This window comes from Lepidochelys kempii, chromosome 27 (genome assembly GCF_965140265.1).
Source record: "Lepidochelys kempii isolate rLepKem1 chromosome 27, rLepKem1.hap2, whole genome shotgun sequence".
Taxonomy (NCBI): domain Eukaryota; kingdom Metazoa; phylum Chordata; order Testudines; family Cheloniidae; genus Lepidochelys; species Lepidochelys kempii.
In genome coordinates this window covers 12,712,533-12,735,987 of record NC_133282.1, presented here as the reverse complement: position 1 = coordinate 12,735,987, position 23,455 = coordinate 12,712,533, and the positions used below count along the sequence as shown (strand labels likewise).

At 40.3% G+C, this 23,455-nt stretch overlaps 1 protein-coding gene across 7 annotated transcripts in view; it reads right to left on the bottom strand.

Moving 5' to 3' along the window:
* The window catches only part of SPOP (speckle type BTB/POZ protein), a 40,167-nt gene that overhangs the window by 9,775 nt on the left and 6,937 nt on the right, over positions 1–23,455 (bottom strand). For 5 of the 7 annotated variants that reach the window (XM_073325548.1, XM_073325554.1, XM_073325549.1 and 2 more), the window contains 4 exons: positions 4,882–5,028; positions 4,159–4,280; positions 3,483–3,634; positions 3,269–3,396 (listed from right to left, as the gene is read on the bottom strand). In XM_073325548.1, coding sequence (XP_073181649.1) covers positions 3,269–3,396; positions 3,483–3,634; positions 4,159–4,280; positions 4,882–4,959 — 480 coding nt within the window. In that variant the 5' untranslated portion in view covers positions 4,960–5,028. Of the gene's footprint in view, positions 1–3,268; positions 3,397–3,482; positions 3,635–4,158; positions 4,281–4,881; positions 5,029–8,510; positions 8,683–23,455 lie in introns of all 7 variants that reach the window. The other 2 variants (XM_073325551.1, XM_073325552.1) reach the window with 2 other exon arrangements.

Genomic DNA, 23,455 nt, shown 5'->3' with positions numbered 1-23,455 from the left:
AAACTTAAGCTTCTCCTCCTGCACAATGAATATAGACAGACAGACAGAACAAACCATGGAACAGACAACAGGAAAAAAGGTTGCCATGTGAGACCAGGAACAAATTCTCTTTTTCTCTGGAGGAAATGCAGACACTTGCCTTAACGATACGGAATGACAGCTGGGCAAATAATGATTTCTTTGGTTCGGTGGCCATTCAAAAAAATTGAAAAAAGTTTCAGTTCATGTCAAAGGAAAACAAGTTTTGGTCACCAATGTATAGAAAGGGTATAGAGAAACTGGTAAGGATCCAGAGGCAAGCAACAAAGATGATCAAAGGGACTGAATGCAAGCCATGTGAGCAAAGGCTGAAGGAACTGGGTATGTTCGGTTTGGAAAAGAGGAGATTAAGGGGGGGATAAGCTAGCCGTCTTCAGATATTTGAAAGGCTGCCATAAAAAAAGATGGAGAAAAGTTGTTCTCTTTTGCCACAGAAGGCATGACAAGAGACAATGGGTTCAAACTATAGCATAGCAGATTTAGATTAAATCTCAGGAAAAACTTCCTAACTGTAAGAACAGTAGGACAATGGAACAGACTGCCTAGGGAGGTTGTAGAAGCTTCTTCCCTGGAAGTTTTCAAAGGGAGGCTGGATTGCCATTGGTCTTGAATGGTTTAGACATAACAAATCCTACATCTTGGCAGGGGGTTAGACTAAATGACTCTTGTGGTCCCTTCTAACCCTATGATTCACAGAACAGGAAGAGGAGGAGGAGGAGCTGCTGGTACCCTCCTTATAACTTTTAGCCCAGTGATTAGGGCACTCTCCTGGGAGATGGGAAACCTGGGTTCAATTCCTCCCTCTGCCTAATGGAGAAGGGATTTGAAATTGGGTCTCCCACATTGCAGGACAATGCCCCAAACACCAGCTATGGGATTTTCTGGTGTGGGTCTTTCTCCATCTTGTCTCTTGAAGCTGTTCCACTTTTTAGAAGTAATTACACAGCAACTGAAGCAGGAACTTGAAGTCAGATCTCCCACATCCTTGGCGAGTGCCCTAACTACCAGGCTATAAAGTCACACTCATTCTCTTCCCCTGGCCCACTGACTATTCATTGTCATTCATGGCAATTCATAGTCATTCATAATAATAATAAAAGGAAAGAGAAACAAAAATTGCTAAAGCTACACAGGCCTCATCCAAAATATTTTCCCCAACCATAAAAACATTACTACAAAAATTAAAGCATGGATCCCAACCATGACACTAATGGCTCAACAGTTAGCACATAACTGATTGAATAAGTCTCTTAAACGAGGTGTCTGCTGAGGCAAATAGATACAGTCTATAATGTTGGAATATAGCCACCCTGTACAACTGTAATTGAAGTCTTTCCTTTTTTGGTTCAGGAGGCTCCTGCAGCAAAAGCAAAGACTTTACCCTCATGAAAAATCATGTCCATGATACATAGGAAAAGGGGTCCAGCTGTCCCTGCCTTCTGGCAAAGGCCCATAGGTACCAGGAACACTAATTTCCAGTAAAGGATGAAGAAAAACAGAATGCTGGGGCTCAAAGAGAGACACTTTAAGAACTAGATTAAAGACCAACATTTTCAGGCCTGGATGTCATATAAAACTATATAACTGTATTTAGGCTCCTAATTTTGGTTTATGGCTCTACAGTGCTTTGGAGGCCTCCAAATAGCTGTAGATAAGAGACTGCCCACAGAAAACTAGAGGACAGAGAACATTGAAAATTCCCCACTCTTTTCCTCAGGGAGGCTAGAACACACTCAGAAAACATAGAAAACTAAAAGGAGAAGCCCTTTTCTAAATCTCACTAGTGAATAGTTGGAATGCCCATTTCTTATCAGAGATACTCTTGGATGCACAACATGGAGACTGGGATTTTCAGAAGCACCTGGGTGACTTAAAAGCAGAAGTTTCAATGAAAGTCCACAAAACTTGTGTTCCTAAATCAGTGAGGCACTTTTGAAAATCTCACTAAGCAAATACAATACAGATCATGTAATATACTAGAAGTAGGATTTTCTAACACTCTCAGTATTAACCTAAAGTCTGCTCCCATTTAAATTAATGCTCCAGCTGACGTTAATGGTAAAATGTTTGGAACTAGGACAACACTGAGCACTTTTAAAGAGACCCTCCCTAAATATACTCTTTTGAGAGGGGTCTTCATAACACTCTTGGAAATCTTTCATTTCTCCAAAAATTATTTCTCACGAGCCAGGTCAACAGCAAAAGATTAGTTGTTTGGTGTTGCAAGCATAGGCTCTGGAAGAGTATGTCCTTTTGCACATAAAGCAAAATTTCAAGCCATTCATGATCAGTCTAAGAGCTGTTCAATGCGTCCTTGACGGTTTACATAAATTACCACTGCTGTGTCCTCTTCAAAGGAACATACTATTCATGTGGCTTGTTCTTGAACTCCAAAAGGGATATCAATATCTTTCAGTTTCAAGATATTTGTGTGCAGTTCTTGCTCCGCTACAGTCCCAAACAGTTGCAGTTTTTAATTCAAATGCACTCTAACTCACAAGGGGAGTCCCTGCTCAGTTTGAACACTGGATTCGTCTTCATAGTGACAGACCTTCAGAATATTATTCCTGCGTAGTTACCAGTTGAAACATTTTCCCACAGAACTGGGCAACAATCAGTCATTAGCTGAAGTTCTCCCTTCGACTCAGACAGGTATCAGAGGTTTTACTCTATGACAGCCTTTGCAGAGGAGACTAAGTTCTTAGGGACCCAAGCAAGGTATATATTTAACAATCAAAAACTACACACTGCTATAAAGAAATGTTTCCTACTGTAAGAGTGATGTATGGTGGGTAAGTTTAGGAATCTTCACATTACATCTGCTCCATCACCAAATTTATTCATGGACTCACTTATATTATCAAGTATTTGGGACCAAAAAACCCCTGAGTTGATTACTGTTCCAGTGAGTGTCAAATCATGTGTTGTTGATATAGAACCAGAGCTGGAATGACAAGGAGCATCTGAATGTGTTTGGCTGTTGTCCTTTACCTCTGCAGGTAACCTCAGAAACACAGCAACCAAAAATAAATGAAGGGGCAATATTGTGGTCAGTCATAAATTAATAAAAATAAAAAAAAATAATCCCATACAGCACTGTAAACATAGCCAACACTCCTCCCCCACAGGGGGTCCACCTGTGACGCCTTAAAAACCAATCCCGAAAGACAGTTGTAAGTATCTGAAGCCAATAGAATTGCTAGTATTTCAGCTGAACAAAGAGACTTGCCTCACAGAAGAGAGTGAGTTTGTCATCTGGAAGAAGTCCATTGGCCTCATCCAAGAGAAAGTCTCTTCTAATGAACTTCTTGAATCCCCAGTCCTTGCCCTGTACAAATCGATATGCTCGCTGGCTCTCTGAAAGACAGATATGTTGATTCAAACAAATGCTGGCGCTGTTAGCATGAACACAAGTGACCCAAATAGATAAGACCTACACATACCCATTGCTTTTGTTTCTTCTCCTTTAGCATTGAGGATGGAGAATTTGAACTTTGCACGAACTTCACTCTTTGGACAGCTAACCAATAATAGGTAAAGGGACAGGTAATCTTTACTTTCTTCATCCAAGCCCTTAGGGTTCACACGCAAACACCTGTAGAAATAGACATCTGCATGAGATGTTCGGAACAGTTTTCCGGCAAAACCTTCACAGCTTTCAATTGAAGAGTATTATAAAGTTTACACAATAAAGTGTACAGCAAATAAGTTCTGCTACACTGATCATTGACTACGGTAAACAAAACAAGAACACTGTGATATTTCTTCTAATTTACAAATCCTGTATTGGCACTTAGATAGGTCCAGAAATATGAATCTGTCTACAAGACAATCAATTCAAAAACATGAAAGGGCTACATACTTATTAACAGTCTCCATTAGCAAAGTATAAAGACCATAAACTACAGACACAGATCCTGATGTCCATGTTGTATGTACCCAAACACTGTGCCAAGGCAACACTCTCTTTTTCCTGAGTGTATGTTGTGTGTGCCCAAGGGAACCGGGACCCCTCTGCAGTTTAGATAAGCTTGATGTTTCCCAGTCTACTAAGGGCATTAACATATCTCTCCGGTCTGTATATGCTGGGTGATGAGTATCTTCTGCTATGTTTCTTACCATTTCAGTTTATCATTGGCTCCTGATGAAAAGGTTGAACTTTTGATGACCTCACCCATTTCCTCCCGGCAGAAGCTGAAATTGTTTATGGTCCACATGTATGAAAACTTTACCACCTTAATCTGAAGATTCAAAACAAGGAAGCAATTCAGGGTCATGCTTATGCACAATGAACAGGTATAGGGGAAGAACTGAAATAACCACATCATTATATTACTAATCCAAGGACATCATTAAGATCTGCCCACACCCATGACTGCACTGCATAGCAACCTATGGTGGGTTCTGACAAGGCACTTGACTTCCTCTTGTGTGTGTGTGAAAAGTAACCCAAGGGAAGCAAAAACTAATCTAATTCTATAATAGCTGCATGTCCAAAATGGACCATCACAACTTTTTCAGTCTACCTCAGGAAGTTCCATAAAAGTGAGACAGGAAAGAAGGAAGGAGATAGAGACACATTAGTCTCCCTCTGACTTGACTCAGCCCATGCTGCTTCCATTCATAGGCAGATCCACAAGAAAAAACAGTGAGTTTAGAGATGGAGCAGTCTAAATATTTGTATCTAAAATCTGATGTAGTCCTAGTTGCATTGGTTTAGTTAGTTGGTAATTAGACTTTCACCTCTGAAAACCTGGGCTCTAAATTTGTTTAGATCACCAATCTTCTTTTTGTATGGTGTAATCTTAGTAAACTGACCATCTGAGCATACTGTGAATTTACCTGAGTGTAGCACCAGCTTTCTGCTACAGGTCCACTCGACATTTCTGCCGGAGGAGGAGGACTCGGCACCCTTGACATCGCCAGTTTGAAGATTAAACAGGATTTCACAATTCAGTGAAAGAAATAGCTATGCTGTCTTCACCCTACCTGGCCCCACAAAAGAAGAAAAGGACAATTCCATTAGAACTTGCCGATCCATTAGAACTTGCCGGACATTTGTATAAACAAAACAAGAAGTCACACTCACCCCCTCCTTTCAACATCTTTAGACAGAAGCATGGTTAGGATGTCTACGTAGCATCCAAGGTGTCAGTGCAGCTTGAGTAGACATATCAGCACTATTAAAAATAGCAGCGTAGATGCAGTGGCATGAGCTTCAGCGTGGACTAGCAATGGAAGTACATACCCAGGGTCCTTGGCGTGCTTGTATAGCTCATGTTGAAGCCCATGCTAGCATATTTACACTGCTATTTTTAGCAGTATAGATATGGAAAAAGCTGGCACAGGTATGTCTACCCAAGCTGCAATTAAACCTCTGAGTGAAGTGTAGACATACACTTAGAGAGAGAAATCTGAGACAAAGACCATATTCACTCGTGCTTTCAATATATGAACTCTCGATAGGAACAAACCCAGAATATGGACCCTACTCCTAGACTAGGGCATGGCACTCCCTGCTTGACCTGGATTTACTGTTATTCATATGGACTAGATGACCTCCTGAGGTCTCTTCAAACCCTAATATTCTATGATTCTCCTAGACTATCAGTTAAGGTCCCTGACATTTACTCCTCATTTTTCTTCTGGCACAGTCCCAAACTGATACACGGCTGTGAGAGAAATGGTGTTCCTGATCTGAGTAGAACATACAAAAGTTAGTACATAGTCCAAACTTATTCCAATTGTGGGGTTTGGCTTTATTGGTGGTTGAAGCACCAACACCACAAAAAACTTCAGCCTAAGCTTTTTCTCAAAGCTTTGCTTAGAGGGACACCCCCCCCACACACACACCTTTATATGCTGGTGAAGTTCACAACCCACAACCACCATGATGAGTCAGCAGAATTTACTCTGCTGCTGTACAGGTTATGAAAAAACCCAGAATTGTTCTGTAAATGAACAACCCACTTGTTCTGCACCCCCTAGATTTTAATTAGGATTTTCTCTTTTTTTGTGTGGCGGGGAGGGGACCCTAGGCAGTTGGTAGGATTCGTTTAAAAAAAAAATGCACCCAAACTTTACTTCATAAACATTTGCATTAACGCATGTATTTCATTTTTTTATTTTTAATACTAGAAACAATAGGATCTAGCTTTCATTCACAGATTGAAATTATTCTGAAAAGTTGAGAGAGAAGTGGTAATGACATATGGGTGGTTCTTATGCTTATTAAAAACAATGAGAAAGTTATACAACTAACAAGAAATTTAGAGAAAAGGGATGGAGGTACTAGTGATTGGAGAAGGGGCGTGGCCAGTTTGTGGACTCAACTGTTACTGAATGTTCACAAGAGAGGAGTGGGAAATGTTACAAGGACTTGCTTTGCAAGGATCGATAAGCTTCCGAAAGGTGGTCAGGGCACTTGAAACCATAGTTCTCTTTAAAGCTGGCTTTATTTTTCAGTTTTCATATGGCTGAATTCACTATGCAGTTGTTTCTCATTCTAATTGCAGTAAACATGGAAGCTGCTGGTCAACCGAGTGAATAGAAGATTAGTGTATAGTGATTACTAAACAGTGTATGAATGTATCTGACTTAACGTCTCTGAAGTTGAAGGAAGCGGTAAAACAAAAACAACTGATTATATAGTGGATAGTGCTTAATAATAATCCTATTATTAACAACTGATTAAGAGCAACATTGTGCTGGGAACCAATCCCTTCCCATTGACTCTAATGTTAATGGGACTTAAGTCACATGCCTGTCACCAGTACATCCAACTGACAACTTTTTGATGCGCCTTCCTTGGCTGCAGCCCTACAAACCTGCCTGAGGCTGCAGGCCGGGCAGCAGTAGGAAGGGGGACTGAAACCCAGATGATGGGGCCTTCCGTGGGGAGCAGATGCTGGGGATCCAGAGGGCTACACAGTACCTCTCTGTGCTGCATCCTGCTCTTGCAATTGGGCCCTGGGTTTGGCAAATCCCAGCACTTCCTTCCTGGGTATCTGGCTGGTGAATCTTGCCCATATGCTCAGGGTTTAGCTGATCACCATATTTGGGGTCGGGAAGGAATTTTCCTCCAGGCAGATTGGAAGAGGCCCTGGAGGTTTTTCCATCTTCCTCTGCGGCATGGGTCACTTGCTGGAGGATTCTCTGCTCCTTGAAGTCTTTAAGCCATGATTTGAGGACTTCAATAGCTCAGACATAGGTGAGAGGTTTTTCGTAGGAGCGGGTGGGTGAGATTCTGTGGCCTGCGTTGTGCAGGAGGTCAGACTAGATGATCATAATGGTCCCAGTGGTTTGAGCATTGGCCTGCTAAACCCAGGGTTGTGAGTTCAATCCTTGAGGGGGCCATTTAGGGATTGGGGCAAAAATTGGGGATTGGCCCTGCTTTGAGCAGGGGGTTGGACTAGATGACCTCCTGAGGTCCCTTCCAACCCTGATATTCTATGAAACCTTCTGACCTTAATATCTATGAATCTATGTGCCCTTCTTGATGCAGCCCCACAGACCTCGCTGCTGCCCTGCTCACAGTCTTCCCTTCCAGCTGCAGGTAAGTCTGCAGGGCTGCAGCCAGGGAAAGCACACCCTAGCGCTTCCTTCACTAGCTGCAGCCATGCAAATCTATCTTCCTCTTACTGGAAACCTTTAGATAGATCATCAGCTTTTTTGCTGGGAACCAACAGGTTGCTAATAAGTGGATTCTACTGTAGTCAAAAAAAAATTCTTGCAATGTAAAATGTAAACATTGTCAAGTGTTAAGTAACAAGCTTAAAAAGGGACTCTTGCTCATTTTAAGAAGTGCAGGAAGTCAGCTTATTCAAGATCAAATGCGCCATAACAAAATTGTTTACTAAAGCAGAACAACAAAATATGGATATGTTTGATGAGCCTCAAGTGAGACACATTGACTATCACTGCTATAATCAAAGACAACCAACATAATAATTTAAGTCCCTGTTCCAGGCTTCCAGCAGCTCTTCAACATTACTTTCATTCAGTAGCAGTGTCTGCCATATATGACACCCAAAGTATGACAAAAATCAGTCTGATTATATCATTAAAAAACCCAATCACAACCCTGACAGGCTCCGTTGATACCTCCCAGGAGCCCCGGGCGATCTTGAGCAACAATGAGGACATTGTTGCCGAGGAAGAGGAGGAGGAGGAGGAGAAGAAGAATGTGAGGCAGGCAAGCAGAGGATCCATTCTCCCAGACAGCCAAGAACTGTTTTTAACCCTGGAGCCCATCCCTTCATAGAACCAGTTGGCAGCGGAGCGTGATGCTGGGGAAGGCAGCTCTGGTGAGTAAACTGTAGGGGTTACATGTTATTATTTTTTAATATTAATCTGAACAAAAAAGTAGGTGTAGTGGATGGCCCGGGAATCCTCCATGGAGATCTCTAGGAAGCTTTCATGGAGGTACTCTGCAATCCTTTGCAGAAGGTCTCTGGGAAGGGCTGCCTTACTTTCTCCACCACAATAGGACACTTTCCGGCACCACTCCAGTATTACATCTGCTGGCATCATTGCAGCACACAGCATTTCAGCATAAGGACCAGGTCTGTACCCAGACACTTGCAGCATCTGCTCTCTTGCTGTGTCTGTTACCCCCAGGAGAGTGATATCGCACAGGGTCACCTAGGGGAAATAGGGGAAGTTTTCAATGCTGGCCCTTAAACCGCAAACAATTCAACAAGTAATCTGCCCCGTTTGGTGAAATCTGGGTCACACAACCACACCTTCCCAAATGTGCCATGGTTGTGGTTGGAAGGGATCACTGTGTAGTGCAGCATTGAAAAAAAAAAGGGGATGGGGGGAAGAAGCAGTAATGTCTCTCCAGCTGATGATTCTCCTTTTAGCACAACCCACTGTTACCTCCCCCTTTAGCTACTTCCTCACTTGTACTAATGCCTATTTTCTTCATCTTAAATAATAATTACCCATGTGTTACTATATGACTGCTTTATGGAAGTCAAGATAGATTAAGTCTACCACATTTTCCTTGTCTAAGGAATCAGTTATCAAAAAATCAGTTTAGTCTAATGTGACCCAACTTTGGTAAACCCATATTGCATTTTATCTCATTTACATCCATGTCTTTCTTCATTCGTTCTTTCAGAATTTGTCCTAAAGACTTGCATACTATTGACTTCCCCAATGTCTCAGAAGATGTATACTGTGTGCTCTCACATCTTAATTAAAGGGTTACTGGGATTGAGTCTTTATTAAGGATATCTCCAAAATGTTGGTCAGTCACTGAAATTAAACATGTTAACAACCAAAAATAATTTTTGAATAGTGTAGCTAAACAGCCCTTCCTTGCTCAATTGCTCAACTTTCACGTGACTCTGGTAATGGCACCACTTATCTCCAGTCACCATTGAGTTTGAGGATAGATAAAACCTTGAATTCCAATGTAACAACAAGAAACACCCTGTCCATTCTTTTCTGGAAAAGCAGCAACCTCTCATGCCTTCTTTATACAGAATAAAAGGGGTGGGGGAGAGGGAGGCGCAGGGCAGGGAGAGTTCCAAATTTTTCCCTCCCACTTTTAAGCACTCCTCTAGAGTATGTTTGCAACCCAAGTTCTGTAGCATTCTTCTAATGTATGAGAAATGGGAAATGAAACTAACAGACCAGTCTAATTTCATAATACAATCAGAAGAAAGGGAAAAAGGTAAACAGAGCAACATAAAAAAGGTGATTAGAATTAGATTTTTAAAATCGCTTCAGTTTCAAGAGTTTAAGATGCTATTAAATAACACAGCTAAGTAATTTAAGACTTCATCCTCTCGCTTCTTTCATGTTCAGGCCAGAAGTTGGTGAAACAAGCATGCTTCACTAGACTGAAACAAACACTTTGCCTTCAGTGAGGAGAAGATGACTACAGTCACACTAATTAATTTCACTTGTATTGGACACCATTGGTAAAGTGCTTCTACAGAGACTGACAGTACTTTAATTCCTTAGTAGCCTCTGTCAGAAGTTGCATGCAGGAAATTTTTTTAAAAGGGTAGGTTTCCTCCTAACTCAGTGTAAGAAATACTGTAAGTTGAAGTGAGCTGTAGCTCACGAAAGCTCATGCTCAAATAAATTGGTTAGTCTCTAAGGTGCCACAAGTCCTCCTTTTCTTTTTGCGAATACAGACTAACACGGCTGTTACTCTGAAACCTGTAAGTTAACAATCATTATAAAAAATGCACTACAGGCTCAAGGCATGCTGAGACAAGACCAACACACTTCTGAAACAGTAAGAGAAAAAAGAATCAGTTTAGTTTTCCTTTTAAACAGAGATCATAACTTTGTGGAATGCAGCAGATACCGATATTAAATATTGACACCAAGAACATCTCCACATCCCTCTTCAAATCAGGATTTCACATTTCAGTGCTAAGCATCAAACTTCAATCCAGAACGATCCATTTTACTGCCTCTAGATAGCTCCCCCTCTCTACAAAGGGACTTCAGAAGCAGTTTATAGTATTCTGTATATACCTTCACAGCACAACTGCTGAAGCCAGTGTAAAGACATTAACTTGTAGGTTAACAGAAATCTCCACACAAGTATCTCTACAGAATGCTTTCCAGTGACATTACAAGGCCATGGTGCTGCTAGCCTTGTAGGACGTTAAGAAAATCATCATCTAAGATGATGCCAACATGAAAAGCAACATGTCAGCATGAATCCCAACTACAGTGGAGAGGACAGAAATGAGGCCCTAGAGGTCAAAAAATTATTTTCAACTCTGTTACACTAAATATGGAGAGTGCTTTTGACAGATCTGCACTGTGGAGAAAAGCATTGGTTACAGTAATTTTTTATCTATAGATTTTATTGCTTTCTTAAAGAAGAAAACAGTGTGGATACAACATGATAAAATTGTATGTGAGAGTATCATGCAGAATACATCTAGCTATATACATTATGAATATATTAGTTACACTTGTTAGATACAAGGAGAAGTGTTTTCTTAACAAAGTTAAAAGGAATGGAAAGTTTAGGTGGTGAACTGATTTATTTGCCCTCTTAGTTTGCGAACAGCTCACATTAACCTCTAGATACTATAGTCAGTGGTCCTAAATTTTCAAAAGTGGCAAGTGATTTTAGGTGCCCAACACTTTCTGAAAAATCAGATTCCTTTAAAGGTGACTTAAATTGGACACCCAGAAATTTGGGCACCTAAATATCACTAGTCATTTTGAAAAACGTAGGCTACAGACCAGAGAGCTAGTTTAAAATGAAATGTGCCATAAAGCTACGTAAACGTCAATGTGCCATTTTTGGGAAAGGGGTTGGTAAGTTTCTCCATAATTAAACACAGAAGGCAGGTACAGCTCTTTTACAACTAGCAGGCTACTGAATCTCTGATAGTCGTAAGGCATCTAAGTTTGAAACATTGTTTATTTGCCTGTTGTATTGAGTATTATTCACTGCAAGGCCTTCCAGATTAAAAAAGAGGTTTAGCGGGTTATAGATCTGATTTGGCTTTTCATGTGATCAAAAAAACTGAATGGCTAGTAAAGTCCACCAGAAATGGTAGAGGTCCCCTCTAAGGTTATACAGTTTCCACAGAAATACTTTTTAAAGCTCTTCTGCTCAAGTTCATATTTGTTTCACAGTCTCCAGGTAATGAACACCAAAAGCAGAGTTACATTTTGAAGCATCAGCCATTTGAGGGGCAAAGATATAAGACACCACCACCACCACCAAGAACGTATATAGCTATCTTCCATCTGTGTATCTCAAAATGAAACTGCTTAAATTCATTTTAGGAATCATCCCCACTTCACCAATAGGGAAAGGATCAGCAACTTGCTCAAAAACATAAGCAATTCTGTGGCTGAGCGAGTAATAAAACTCAGGAATCCTTACTCCCAATCCCCTTCTCAAAGTATAGACTACACCGTCTCCCTTTGAGAGGAGTAAGTTCCATCTTGGTTGTTCTCTAAGCTACCAGATTTTGCTATTACACACACTATTTGTACACTCCTATTACAGAAAATTGTTTATTTTTTATCAGATCTAGTAGCCTTTATATGAGAGAGCGCGAAACTAAGCATCAAACACATGAACCTAAATATAAGTGAAATAGCCCTACATACCTACCTGCTAATTTTACACGATATAATTTCCCCCCATAAAGCTTAGACAAGCAGGGTAATAAAGTTATGACAAGATGCTAATAGAGTGCAGATGTGGTCACCCCATCTCAAAAAAGATCTATTGGAATTGGGAAAGGTTCAGAAAAGGGCAACAAAAATGATTAGGGGTATGGAACAGCTTTCATATGAGGAGAGATTAAGAAGATTGGGACTTCGCAGCTTGGCAAAGAGACGACTAAGGGGGGTGGATATGATTGAGGTCTATAAAATCGTGACTGGTTTGGAAAAAGTAAATAAGGAAGTGTTATTTACTCCTTCTCATAACACAAGAACCAGGGGTCACCAAATTAAATTAATAGGCAGCAGGTTTAAAAACAAACAAAAGAAAGTATTTCTTCCCACAACACACAGTCAACCTGTGGAACTCATTGCCAGAGGATGTTGTGAAGGCCAAGACTATAACAGAGTTCAAAAAAGAACTACATAAATTCATGGAGGATAGGTCCATCAATGGCTATTAGCCAGGATGGGCAGGGATGGTGTCCCTAGCCTCTGTTTGCCAGAAGCTGGGAAGGGGCGACAGGGGATGGATCACTTGATGACTATGTGTTTTGTTCATTCCCTCTGGGGCACCTGGCACTGGCCACTGTCGGAAGATGGTACTGCATTAGATGGACCTTTGGTCTGACCCAGTATGGCCATTCTTGTGTTCTTATGAGTTGTAACAAATGGCCTACTAGATCAGTGGTTCTCATACTTCTGTATTGGTGACCCCCTTCACACAGCAAGCCTCTGAGTATGACCCCCCCTTACAAATTAAAAACACATTTTTAAATATTTAACACTATTCTGAATGCTGGAGGTGAAGCGGGGTTTGGGGGTGGAGGCTGACACCTCACGACCCGCCACGTAATAACCTCATGACCCCCTGAGAGGTCACGACCCCATCTTGAGAACCCTTCTACTAGATTGCAATACTTTTAAAACGGCCCAGTGGGGGAGAAGGATCTAGATTTCTCTTTATTTCAGAAACAGTTTTAGTCTGGTATTTGTGAATATGAATCTTTCTAAAGACACTCTGCATGCCAATTAAATGGTTTAAAGACAGCCAGTCTCCCAGGGTCAGTGCACTTCACCCCTAGGTCAACCCACCATACCCATACTTATCGACTCTGTAGCAAACCATAAAGAAAAGAAAAAAACAAAACCAGGTACAATCTCCACACAATTGAGTAACAGATGTTAAAAAGGTAGGAAAATCTTGCCACTGTTCTTGCTTACAAAACACACAAAGATACCCAAACATGTCCTTAAGTCCACCTATTTCAGTTGGTGGAACAAGCTCTTTAAATTCAATGGTAAACAATTTTCTGACATAGCCAGATATTAAACTAGTTTTTAAAAGAGCTATAACTACATGTTCTAAATATACTTAGTATACAAAATCTTTAAACATTTAGAATATTCATTGCGCTTATTTCTATACAAATACTCACCAATATGTAACACTATTGCTTAAGTTACAATGCTGGTGTCTCTTGCGCTGTGAATACACCATGAAGCCTGGACCAGCTTCTGCTTACACAGAAATTTTAGGAAGACATTTCATAAACAGTTTGGACATCAGATCTTTCCCTGGCAGGCAAGAGAGGGGATAGACAAGGAGGGCGCACAAACAAATGGCAAGTCGTAGGAGTTAGAAGCAGAATGCTCATGCTGCCTTACAGACCCCTGTGAGCTGCCTGTTTGCAATCTGTCAGTATCCTCCTTTCTTGGATATAGAAGGACAGCAAGCAACACTTGCCTCTGCAGTTTAGTAGAGTACAATCAGTGCAAAGGTTAAGATACAGAATAGATCTCACTTTGTACACAACTGCTTTTAGATGCAAAAACTTTCACAGGCAATTGTAAACTGATCTCCTTCAAAGCATGAAAAAGTGTTCCCTTGCCATCCTGACCTATTGATTATCTCCTGACCCAGTGGCTGTGTCTAGAAACCCCAGCAGCTCATACCCATTTACTGAGGAGCATGCAGAAAAACTAACTTTGTGAACAGTGGAAGTTTGAACTGGGGGAGAGAACAAAACCCAAACAAAATGAGTCAATCATTCCAGGAAAGGCTACCAAAAGTCTCTACGGGGTTGTTTTTCAAGTAACAGTTTATCAGTTTGTATTTCTTTAGACACCAATTATCACTGATAATCACTTCTATGGCACTATACATTTACAAGGTGTTTACAAACAGTTACATTCGCAGCCCAGAGAAGATTCCAATCCAATCCCCTCCATATATTATATATAATGTTTTTATATATAAAAACAATGACCCAAAAGGGAGGATATGGACAGTTACCATTAACTCAAGGATTTAATTAGAGGGGGAATGCTTGGTGGACAGGAAGAGGAAGGATGTTCCAAGAATGACAATGTGAAGAGGAAGGAATGGGAGAAAACAGGAGCAACAGGACAAGAGGATTGGAAGAAGTAGGAGCAAATGAAAAGACACATAATTGTGAGCAAGATTATGCACAGACTTGAAAATAAGGAGGAAGAGCTTGAACTTGGTGCCATAGAAAAACAAGAAGCCAAGTAATAGACTGAAAGTGGGATGCAATATTATCTAATGAGAGAAGGAACTTTCAGAATTAAATGTAGCTCTTAAACATTGCTGAAACAATGTCAGCTTTTCTCCACTTGGAGTGCACACAGAAGAAAGCAACCATGGATTAAGCAGCAAAGCTTTCATACGGTCTTTGCTAATGACTGTTCAAGTGATACTGCTGCTGCCGATTATTATTATAACCTCTCCTACCAGATAGGAAGGCTAATCTTGCTGCAAAGAAAAGGCAGATTTGAATAAATAGTTTGTAGTAAGCCTCTAGCTGTGTAATTTTTAGAGTTCATGACATGTAAACATTTGTAACGGTGGTATGCAGAGAAATTGTGGGAAGCGAGCATTTTGAATTAATAAAATGGATAGTTTTTCACCTTAAAGCACTTGCCACATTAGACAGATTATTCCTTCTAATATAAAGCTACATCTCAGAAAGGTAAAAACATCCTTTAACAACCAAAGACTTTTCCTTCTGGAAAACTGAAATACAGTAATGCACAAAATTCTATGAAGTAAACATGCCAATTATGGAGAAATAAAGGAACTGGGATGTGCAGAAATTTAACTCTTTCCATGTCAGCTAGGGTTCTCCTTTTCTAAGGTAGAGGGAGGGATCCATTTATGTCAAACAGGAGCTGGATAATCCAGTTTAATTTTTTTTGTTTTGCACTTCAGCCTCCTTCGCATTCTGTAACAATCAAACACTGAAGACCTTACAGACCTCTTCTTCTTAACTAAGTACCAAGGAAGAATTATTGGGAATCAAAAGGCAAACAGATACAGAGTTTGCATCCAATGTGATCCAGTACTGGCAACTCTCGTGATTTTTTCCACCAGTGTTGGGATTCTGTCTGGAGCTAGAGTCCACTTCATCACTAAGTAAGCAACTCTGGCCCTAACATGAATCTGAGCCCAGCCTGGGAGGTGGAAAAACATCCTCCGGTTGGCTGCCTTCCCCAACTTCTCACCCGCTGGAACAGAGCCATCAATCAGGACTGATGTAGGAAGAACTCTCCTCCTCTCCCTCTCCCCATCCTCACAGCAACCTGAAGCCATTCTCTCACAGAAGAGGAGTCAGCAGGAGAAAAAGCATTCAAGGTACATCTATCTATTCCCTCCCCCACCCTCCTGTCAGCATGGCTCCTCTGCTCATCCTCACTCTCTCCCTGCAACACCAAGCACGGAAAGAGGCAGAAGGGGCTGAAGAGTCCCTGGAACTGCTGCCCCCCAAACCTAGAAGAGGAGAGGGACCCTGCTGCAGCACCCTTCAGACCTGGGAGATGGGGGATGAAGAACCTCAGGAGGTGCTGCAGTGAGGCTGGGGGCTGAACTGATGGTGGGGACAGGACTGATTTGGAGGCTGGTGGGGGGGGGGGGAAATTAATTCTTGGCAAAGGACAGGCGGATGAGGTGGTGAAAGCTCCTGCAGTGACAGTCAAAAATCACCTACCCAATAAATTTGGAAGAGAAGGCAACACTAATTGTTACACACACACAGGACTGGCAGGGGGAGTTAAAAAAAAATAATCAAAAGACAACACACACACAAACAAATTTGTGGTCAATCTCTCGATTTTTAATCTTTGGAGGTTGGCAATAGTGATGTTCACAGGCAGAAGAAGAGATTAGAAAAGTGATATCATCATAGTAAGGAGAGAAGTGTCCTTTGAAAAATTCATTCCACCTTGATGCATTGCACTACTCCCTATTTGGGATGTAAAATAAATTCAGTTGATTATTTGCATTAATCAAAACATGAATGCTCTCTCAGAGACCAAAAACTTCTGCATGTCACTCTACGTTCCAGTGAACTGGCTGCCAGTCTCAGTCCAATAGTCTCTCTGAATGTATAAGCGAAACAGAACCATTTGCTAATGATATTCCTCTTTACACACTTAATGACCCTACAAACATCAGGATTTTTCATCAACGGAGAAACTGAGTATACAGGAGGAAGAGTGAACAAACTACACAGTTTGTTTTTGTGCTAGTTTCTTTCAGTTACAGTTATCCAGGTCCAAAATATTCAGAGATGTGATTAAGTTGAAGGTGCGCCCTTAAATCACAACTGCCCATACATGCTATTCTGTATTGTTAACGGTGCTTTAAGAGCATTGGATAGACATCCTGTTGTTATTTTAATTTATTTAAAGTAACTCCATGCCAATTCATTTCTATAACAGTCCCTGGCGTAGTGTGCGATAGACGCTTCCCTCCTCTATTAACTAGTCAGCTGAGTTACTGAGGTAATAGGAGAGTCTGGAAGCTGCGTGACTTTAAGATGCATAAAATAAAATCTGCAACAAGCACATGTAATTTGGTTAAATACATTGCATTAAATTCTTGCCACCACCTAGTCTGGACACACAGAATTATTTTTTTTATTGAGAGAGCATAGGAAGGGAAAGAGGATCAATTTACCAGAATATCATCAAGACAGAACCCAAAAATGTGGGTTTCCTTGGACAGTCCTAAAGACTGGCAGTCCATTATAATTTCATTTGCTAGTTTTCCACCTTTAAAAACTTAGTTTAAGAATGTCAGAAAACCTTTTTTAAAAAGTTTTCAAGCTTTTCTATTAACTGCTCCTCTTCCTTCAAAGCACCCATCTGTAGAGTCCCAGAAGGCTCAATTCTCAAAAGTCACATGAATTCGTTAGAACTGGGGAGGCACCATAGGTTGGAGTGTGCAGACAAGAGTATGCAGACAAGACCAAATTCCATATCTCTTTTACATCAAAGGAAATAGCACCACAGCTTCGTTTCCTTGGGGTTTAACTAAAATCAAAACTGGGCGAACAGCAGATGACTAAAGCTAAACTAAGGCAAGACTGAGGAGATCGATAGTATGAAGAAGGAACCTGCCTCCTTATAACAATCCTGCCAGCAAGGGCTTTTTTCTCAAGTTGTTAAATTAAGCCACAGCCTTGGGCTTTTTCTGGTTTCCTTTATGCTACTGGTTGCAGAGGGCTAGAAAAGTGCATCACTTCCAATTGCACACAGACCTGGCAATGATGCAGCATGCATTCAAGATCTTTGGAATACAATTCTAAAAGTAAAGGAGTACTTGTGGCACCTTAGAGACTAACCAATTTATTTGAGCATAAGCTTTCGTGAGCTACAGCTCACTTCATCGGATGCATGCACGATGAAGTGAGCTGTAGCTCACGAAAGCTTATGCTCAAATAAATTGGTTAGTCTCTAAGGTGCCACAAGTACTCCTTTACTTTTTGCGAATACAGACTAACACGGCTGTTACTCTGAATACTAAAAGTGATATATAGGAATGAAGCAAAACACTATAAAAAAAAATCCAGTGGTCCAAAATGAGATCTCCCCACAGCTCTGTCTTCTGCATGGGATTCCAGTTAAGAGTCCAGTTCAAGGTCTCTGTCCCAATATTCAAACTCCTCCCTGGGACTGGCTTCTGTTACCCAATAAATCACCTCTCCCAACAGCTACATTTCACAACAACAGGGTGGAGGCTTGCGAGTGTTGGAGACAGAATTTACAGGGGCTGAGCTACATGAACTTACTCCAGCACAAGAATGACCAGGAACATGACCATTTTTAGAACTAAACTTAAAACTAATTTCATTGATGTGGCTTTTCTTTGAATTTTTCCCCACACAAAATAGAAAGTCATATAAACTAACTGAACTATTTCCCCCACAGAATAGGAAGACAGATTATTTCTCTTTTGAAATGCTTGGGAGGTGCTCAGATACAATCAAGTCAAACTAAAGCTACATATTAAGAGAATTTGATGTTTACCTTCTGCTACTGCACTGTTCTACCACTCCCTAAAATTCTGTGGTAAGTCTTATATGTAGTACAGAAAAAAAGAGGCTCTCCCACCTTTCTCCCAGGTTGGATCTGAACACAAAAGAGTCAGATCTTAAGACTACATCAATGTTTCCATGGCAGCCTCTTTTAGAAGCTAATAATTCAGTTATAAACTTTCTGTGAACGATAATTTTGCAAAGAGACGGGTAATTTTAAAGCCACTTGTTTCACCCGCAATGTCATAACTTCGGGATCTACTGAACTCTACTAACAAAGGAGTTTTCAGAAGCCTATTGATATTAGACAGAATAAGTCTATAATAATATTTAGGAAAACAAACAAACAAAACCTAACTAGTAAACTGAGGTATTGCTGCTGGTTTCCTTCTATTAGTTTCCAACAGATCTTCTATTTAAGCGAGTTTCAGGCAGAGCTGATCAACATCTAACAAAACAAATATTATCGGAGTACAAACTAAAGAAATATCCCTGCAAGTGTCTGCAAAACTATCTGCAAGAGCTCAAGTCTTCTCTCAAACAAGCAACAAACAAGATAGAAGTGGTAGAAAAACAGAACTGTCCACAAAACCAATTGTATCACAGCTTTTAAATCTGGAACTAGAATGTGTGATCAGTCGTGGAACAACAAAAAAAAAAAAAAAAAATTGTGGTTTCTTCATCACATTTGTTCAAAATAAAATGAATATCCATTTTACAGTAATGATGTGGGATCTGGATTATATTGTTTGAGTGCTTTTCAATAACTAGATTGAGGATTGGGTAAATCCTAGCTAACCAAGAGTTTGAAAAACCCAGGTGAGTGGGCAGAGTTGGACTAGAGAAGCCATCAACGCCCTTGAAAGATGGGAGGAAGAAGGGAGCAGAATGGCACTTGAGCCACGTGCTATTTTTCAGAAAGGAGGCAGAAATCAGGGTTGCAGGAACTGCTCCTCTTTTGTAGAAGGGCCAGAAAGGAGCAGGGAAACAGAACAGAAGGCATCATTTTTCCTTTAAGAGGAAGGACCAGAGCTGCTGTGTGTTTTTGTTGTGTGGTGTGTGGTTGCTGGTGAGTATTTGCTTCAGGTTGGGGGGCTGTCTGTAAGTGAGGACCGGCCTGTCTTCCAAGGTCTGTGAGAGTGAGGGATCGTCCTTCAGGATAGGTTGTAGATCCACACAACAAAAAACACTAACGCAGTATCCAATGCCTGCAACAAATCCCGTTGCCAACTCTGTCCGCATATCTATTCAAGGGACACCATCATAGGACCTAACCACATCAGCCATACCATCAGGGGCTCGTTCACCTGCACATCTACCAATGTGATATATGCCATCATGTGCCAGCAATGCCCCTCTGCCATGTACATTGGCCAAACTGGACAGTCTCTACGCAAAAGAATAAATGGACACAGATCAGACGTCAAGAATTGTAACATTCAAAAACCAGCAGAAGAGCACTTCAATCTCCCTGGACACTCAACAACAGACTTAGAAGTGGCAATTCTTCAACAAAAAAACTTCAAAAACAGACTTCAACGAGAAACTATAGAACTGGAATTAATTTGCAAACTGGACACCATCAAATTAGGTCTGAATAAAGACTCTGCGTGGACAGGTCACTTCAAAAAGTAATTTTCCCTCTGTTGATACTCAGCCCTTCTTGTCAACTGTTGGGAATGGGCAATGTCCACCTTAATTGAATTGGCCTCGTTGGCTCCCACTTGGTAAGGCAACTCCCATATTTTCATGTGCTGTAATACATATACTGCTTACTGTATTTTTCACTCCATGCATTTGATGAAGTGGGTTTTAGCCCACAAAAGCTTATACCCAAATAAATTTGTTAGTTTCTAAGGTGCCACAAGGACTCCTCCTTGTTTTTGCGGATACAGACTAACATGGCTACCACTCTGAAACCTAACACAGGAATGACTCACTGGCCCAAAGCATTTCATGATTTGATTACGTATTAGTCCAGTAAAGAATGTGTTCATATTTTTAAGTAACCCATGTCCAATGCATCTCTTAGAAGCATTTTATACTACAACACAGGACAACCAAGCCCAGGAAAATCATAGGGTCAATGGCTCCTTCAGATGGAAGTGGAGAAGCAACAGTCTCATTTTATATAGTAAAGAGAAGGAAGTTAATATTATCAAACAGTAGCACTATTATAAAATGAAAAACCACATTAAAAAACTGGAGAAACATTCTTCTAAAATTAACAGTGAATGACATCTGGCTCCCAGAAGAATTCCAGTAAACCTGAATTAAAATACTGAGTCCTTCTCTTGGGGAGGTGACATATACCCTTAACTGAGATCAAGCAGAAAGAAGTAGAAATCATATTTGGAATCCAAGCCACAAGAAAACACCCCACATAAAACACAAAAGCCTTTAACCACCAATAAGAGCGAACATATAGCAAAATTGCAATGCCCAAAGCCAGTGAAAACATACAAAGAACATTATTAATGTAAAATTTAGGCATTCTAGGTATAAACCAGAATGGAGGAAGTTCTGACCAGAACATAATGTTTTTAATAATCAGGCTCTTAATGGTGAAAAGGTAAATTTCATATGGTATGTATCATCACTAATCTTGCGAGCTTCTCTTCTAGACCTAAGAACAAGAAGGCAAAGTGAAGGATGAAATGTTAACTTAGAAGATATTTGCTTTGTTGGGCTAAACCATAGTAGGAAGTAAAAACCATAATCATTACTCTCACAAATAAATAAGTAAAAAGAAACCAAAACCTAAAGAATGGTGAAAAGTTAAAAGAAAGTTTCAAAACTAACATTAAAGAATTTCCGTGGCTAACTCACTATTTTGTTTTTACCAGGTATTTGCCTTTTTCTTACGCTCATCCACTTGAATCTTTTTAACACTCTCAGGAAAATGCCTCCTTCTCCTAAAGTCTTCTCAAAACTGTTTCCCTCTCACAATTTAGTCTTCCTCATAATTTCTGAGATCAGAACGTAAGGGCTTTTAAAGAGAGACAATTTCACTTTTGTCTCCTATTTGACACTCTCTAGTTACATTCTCTTCCTCTTGCACAGGCACAAACTATTCTCAGACTGTTTCTCTTCTCTTGTTAAGCAACATATCAATCCACCTCTTAAAAGGGCAGTCAATTAAAAATGAGAATCCTGTTTAACAGGAGACTGGATCTTTCAAAAAAGAATAAAGAGTTTGGGTTGGGCTGTGCTATTTTCTGTGTTACTGTTAAATGTGTGAGCGAATGTATCTACAAAATGCTACTATGGTTTCTAATTAAGTTTTAAGACATTAGCTGTTAATTATCAAGTGTGGGCAGAGTACACACATTCATTACTTGATGTTGCCAATTTGAGATGTTACATATAAGCTTATAACAAAAATCTTGTTAATAAATCTTGTCCATAAATTGCCCAGGATACTCGTTTCCCCCAGAGCACATTTCTACCACAATATTCCCCAAGGTGGTAGGGAGGCCTCTCAACCTGGAAACATACTGGTAGCAGCAGCCTCTTCCTCTGGTTCCAGTATATTGTTCCAAAACTTTCTACTCTTGCAAGATCACCACCTTCAGCCACACATCAGCCTTCAAGATGCCCAACAAACTCCTGCCACTGAAAACCCCTCAATGTCACGTTAATCAAAAGCATTCAGAGCTTTTCAGGGACTGGAAATTAAGCTTGTCAGAGTTCTGCAATTTGCTATCAGCTAGCACTTTGTTGGCCCTTCTGCTTTATAGGACATAAGAGTTCCTTCCGGGGAGTGGGAGGGCAGCACCCTCCCAGGTTGCATGTACTTTTTTTTTTTATGTGACCTTATCAGTCACAAGATAGAAAAATATCAAATTGGCTAGTACTTTCCACTTCAAAACTTCCTGAATTTACTTCAAATCAGTAGTCTTGCTTTCCTTACACAAAGGATCTTAAGTATGCCCATGTTCGCTAAAAAAACCTGTATTTTTCTAACGAGACTCTAGGGTATAATGCCCAGTCCACACATTTATATGTATGATCACATTTCAGAACTGAACTAAGAACCCTGCAACTGACACAAAATTGTGGCATTCACATAGATCCAAGTTTGCAGATACTAATCAAGCAACGTTGTGTCCAGCTGGCTTGACAAAGGTAAGAACTGACTTCAGGAAGTACATGCTGTGTGTGTATTACTTTAATGCATTTTTAGATAGTTTCACAAAAGACACTGCACAAGAGAAACTATTGTATTTTTCCTGCAACTGTTTATATCATTAACACTTAAAGCAGAGTTTGGTGCTGCAATCTGTATACTGCATTTGGCATTAATGATATTATCACTCGTAGAAGGGATAGAAAACCATAAGGGACTTTCCTTACCTGCCAAGATTTAAATTATGGGGAATTGATTTTCCAGCTATTTTTATTTTAAAATATATTTAAGTTTTTGCCTGCACAAAGAATTCAGTTCACCTTTCTAAAGCAAAAAGGACAGCATGGAGATCATTGTGATATTCTTTTAGTCAGATTCTTTTTGTGTGGGGAAGGGGGAAAGGGTGACACTTAAGCTTTCCTCCTTTTTTCTTACGTCTAGCCTCAAAGACTGCCCCATACCAATCCAGCTTGCTCTTTTTTTAAAAGAAGGCTTCAAAGTCCATTTCTCCATCATTCTCAAACAGAAAGCAGAATGAATTTTTACTTTTACTTTTGTATGTCTTCTTCCTACTTCTCTTTCACACCCCACTAAGTCCCAATGTTATATAGCCATGTTGCATGTTATATAGAACTATAGACACCAGATGTCTGCTAACCACATACATGCAACATAGAGACTAGATATTACAACTGTGAACATCAGGTTTCAGAGTAGCAGCCGTGTTAGTCTGTATTCGCAAAAAGAAAAGGAGTACTTGTGGCACCTTAGAGACTAACCAATT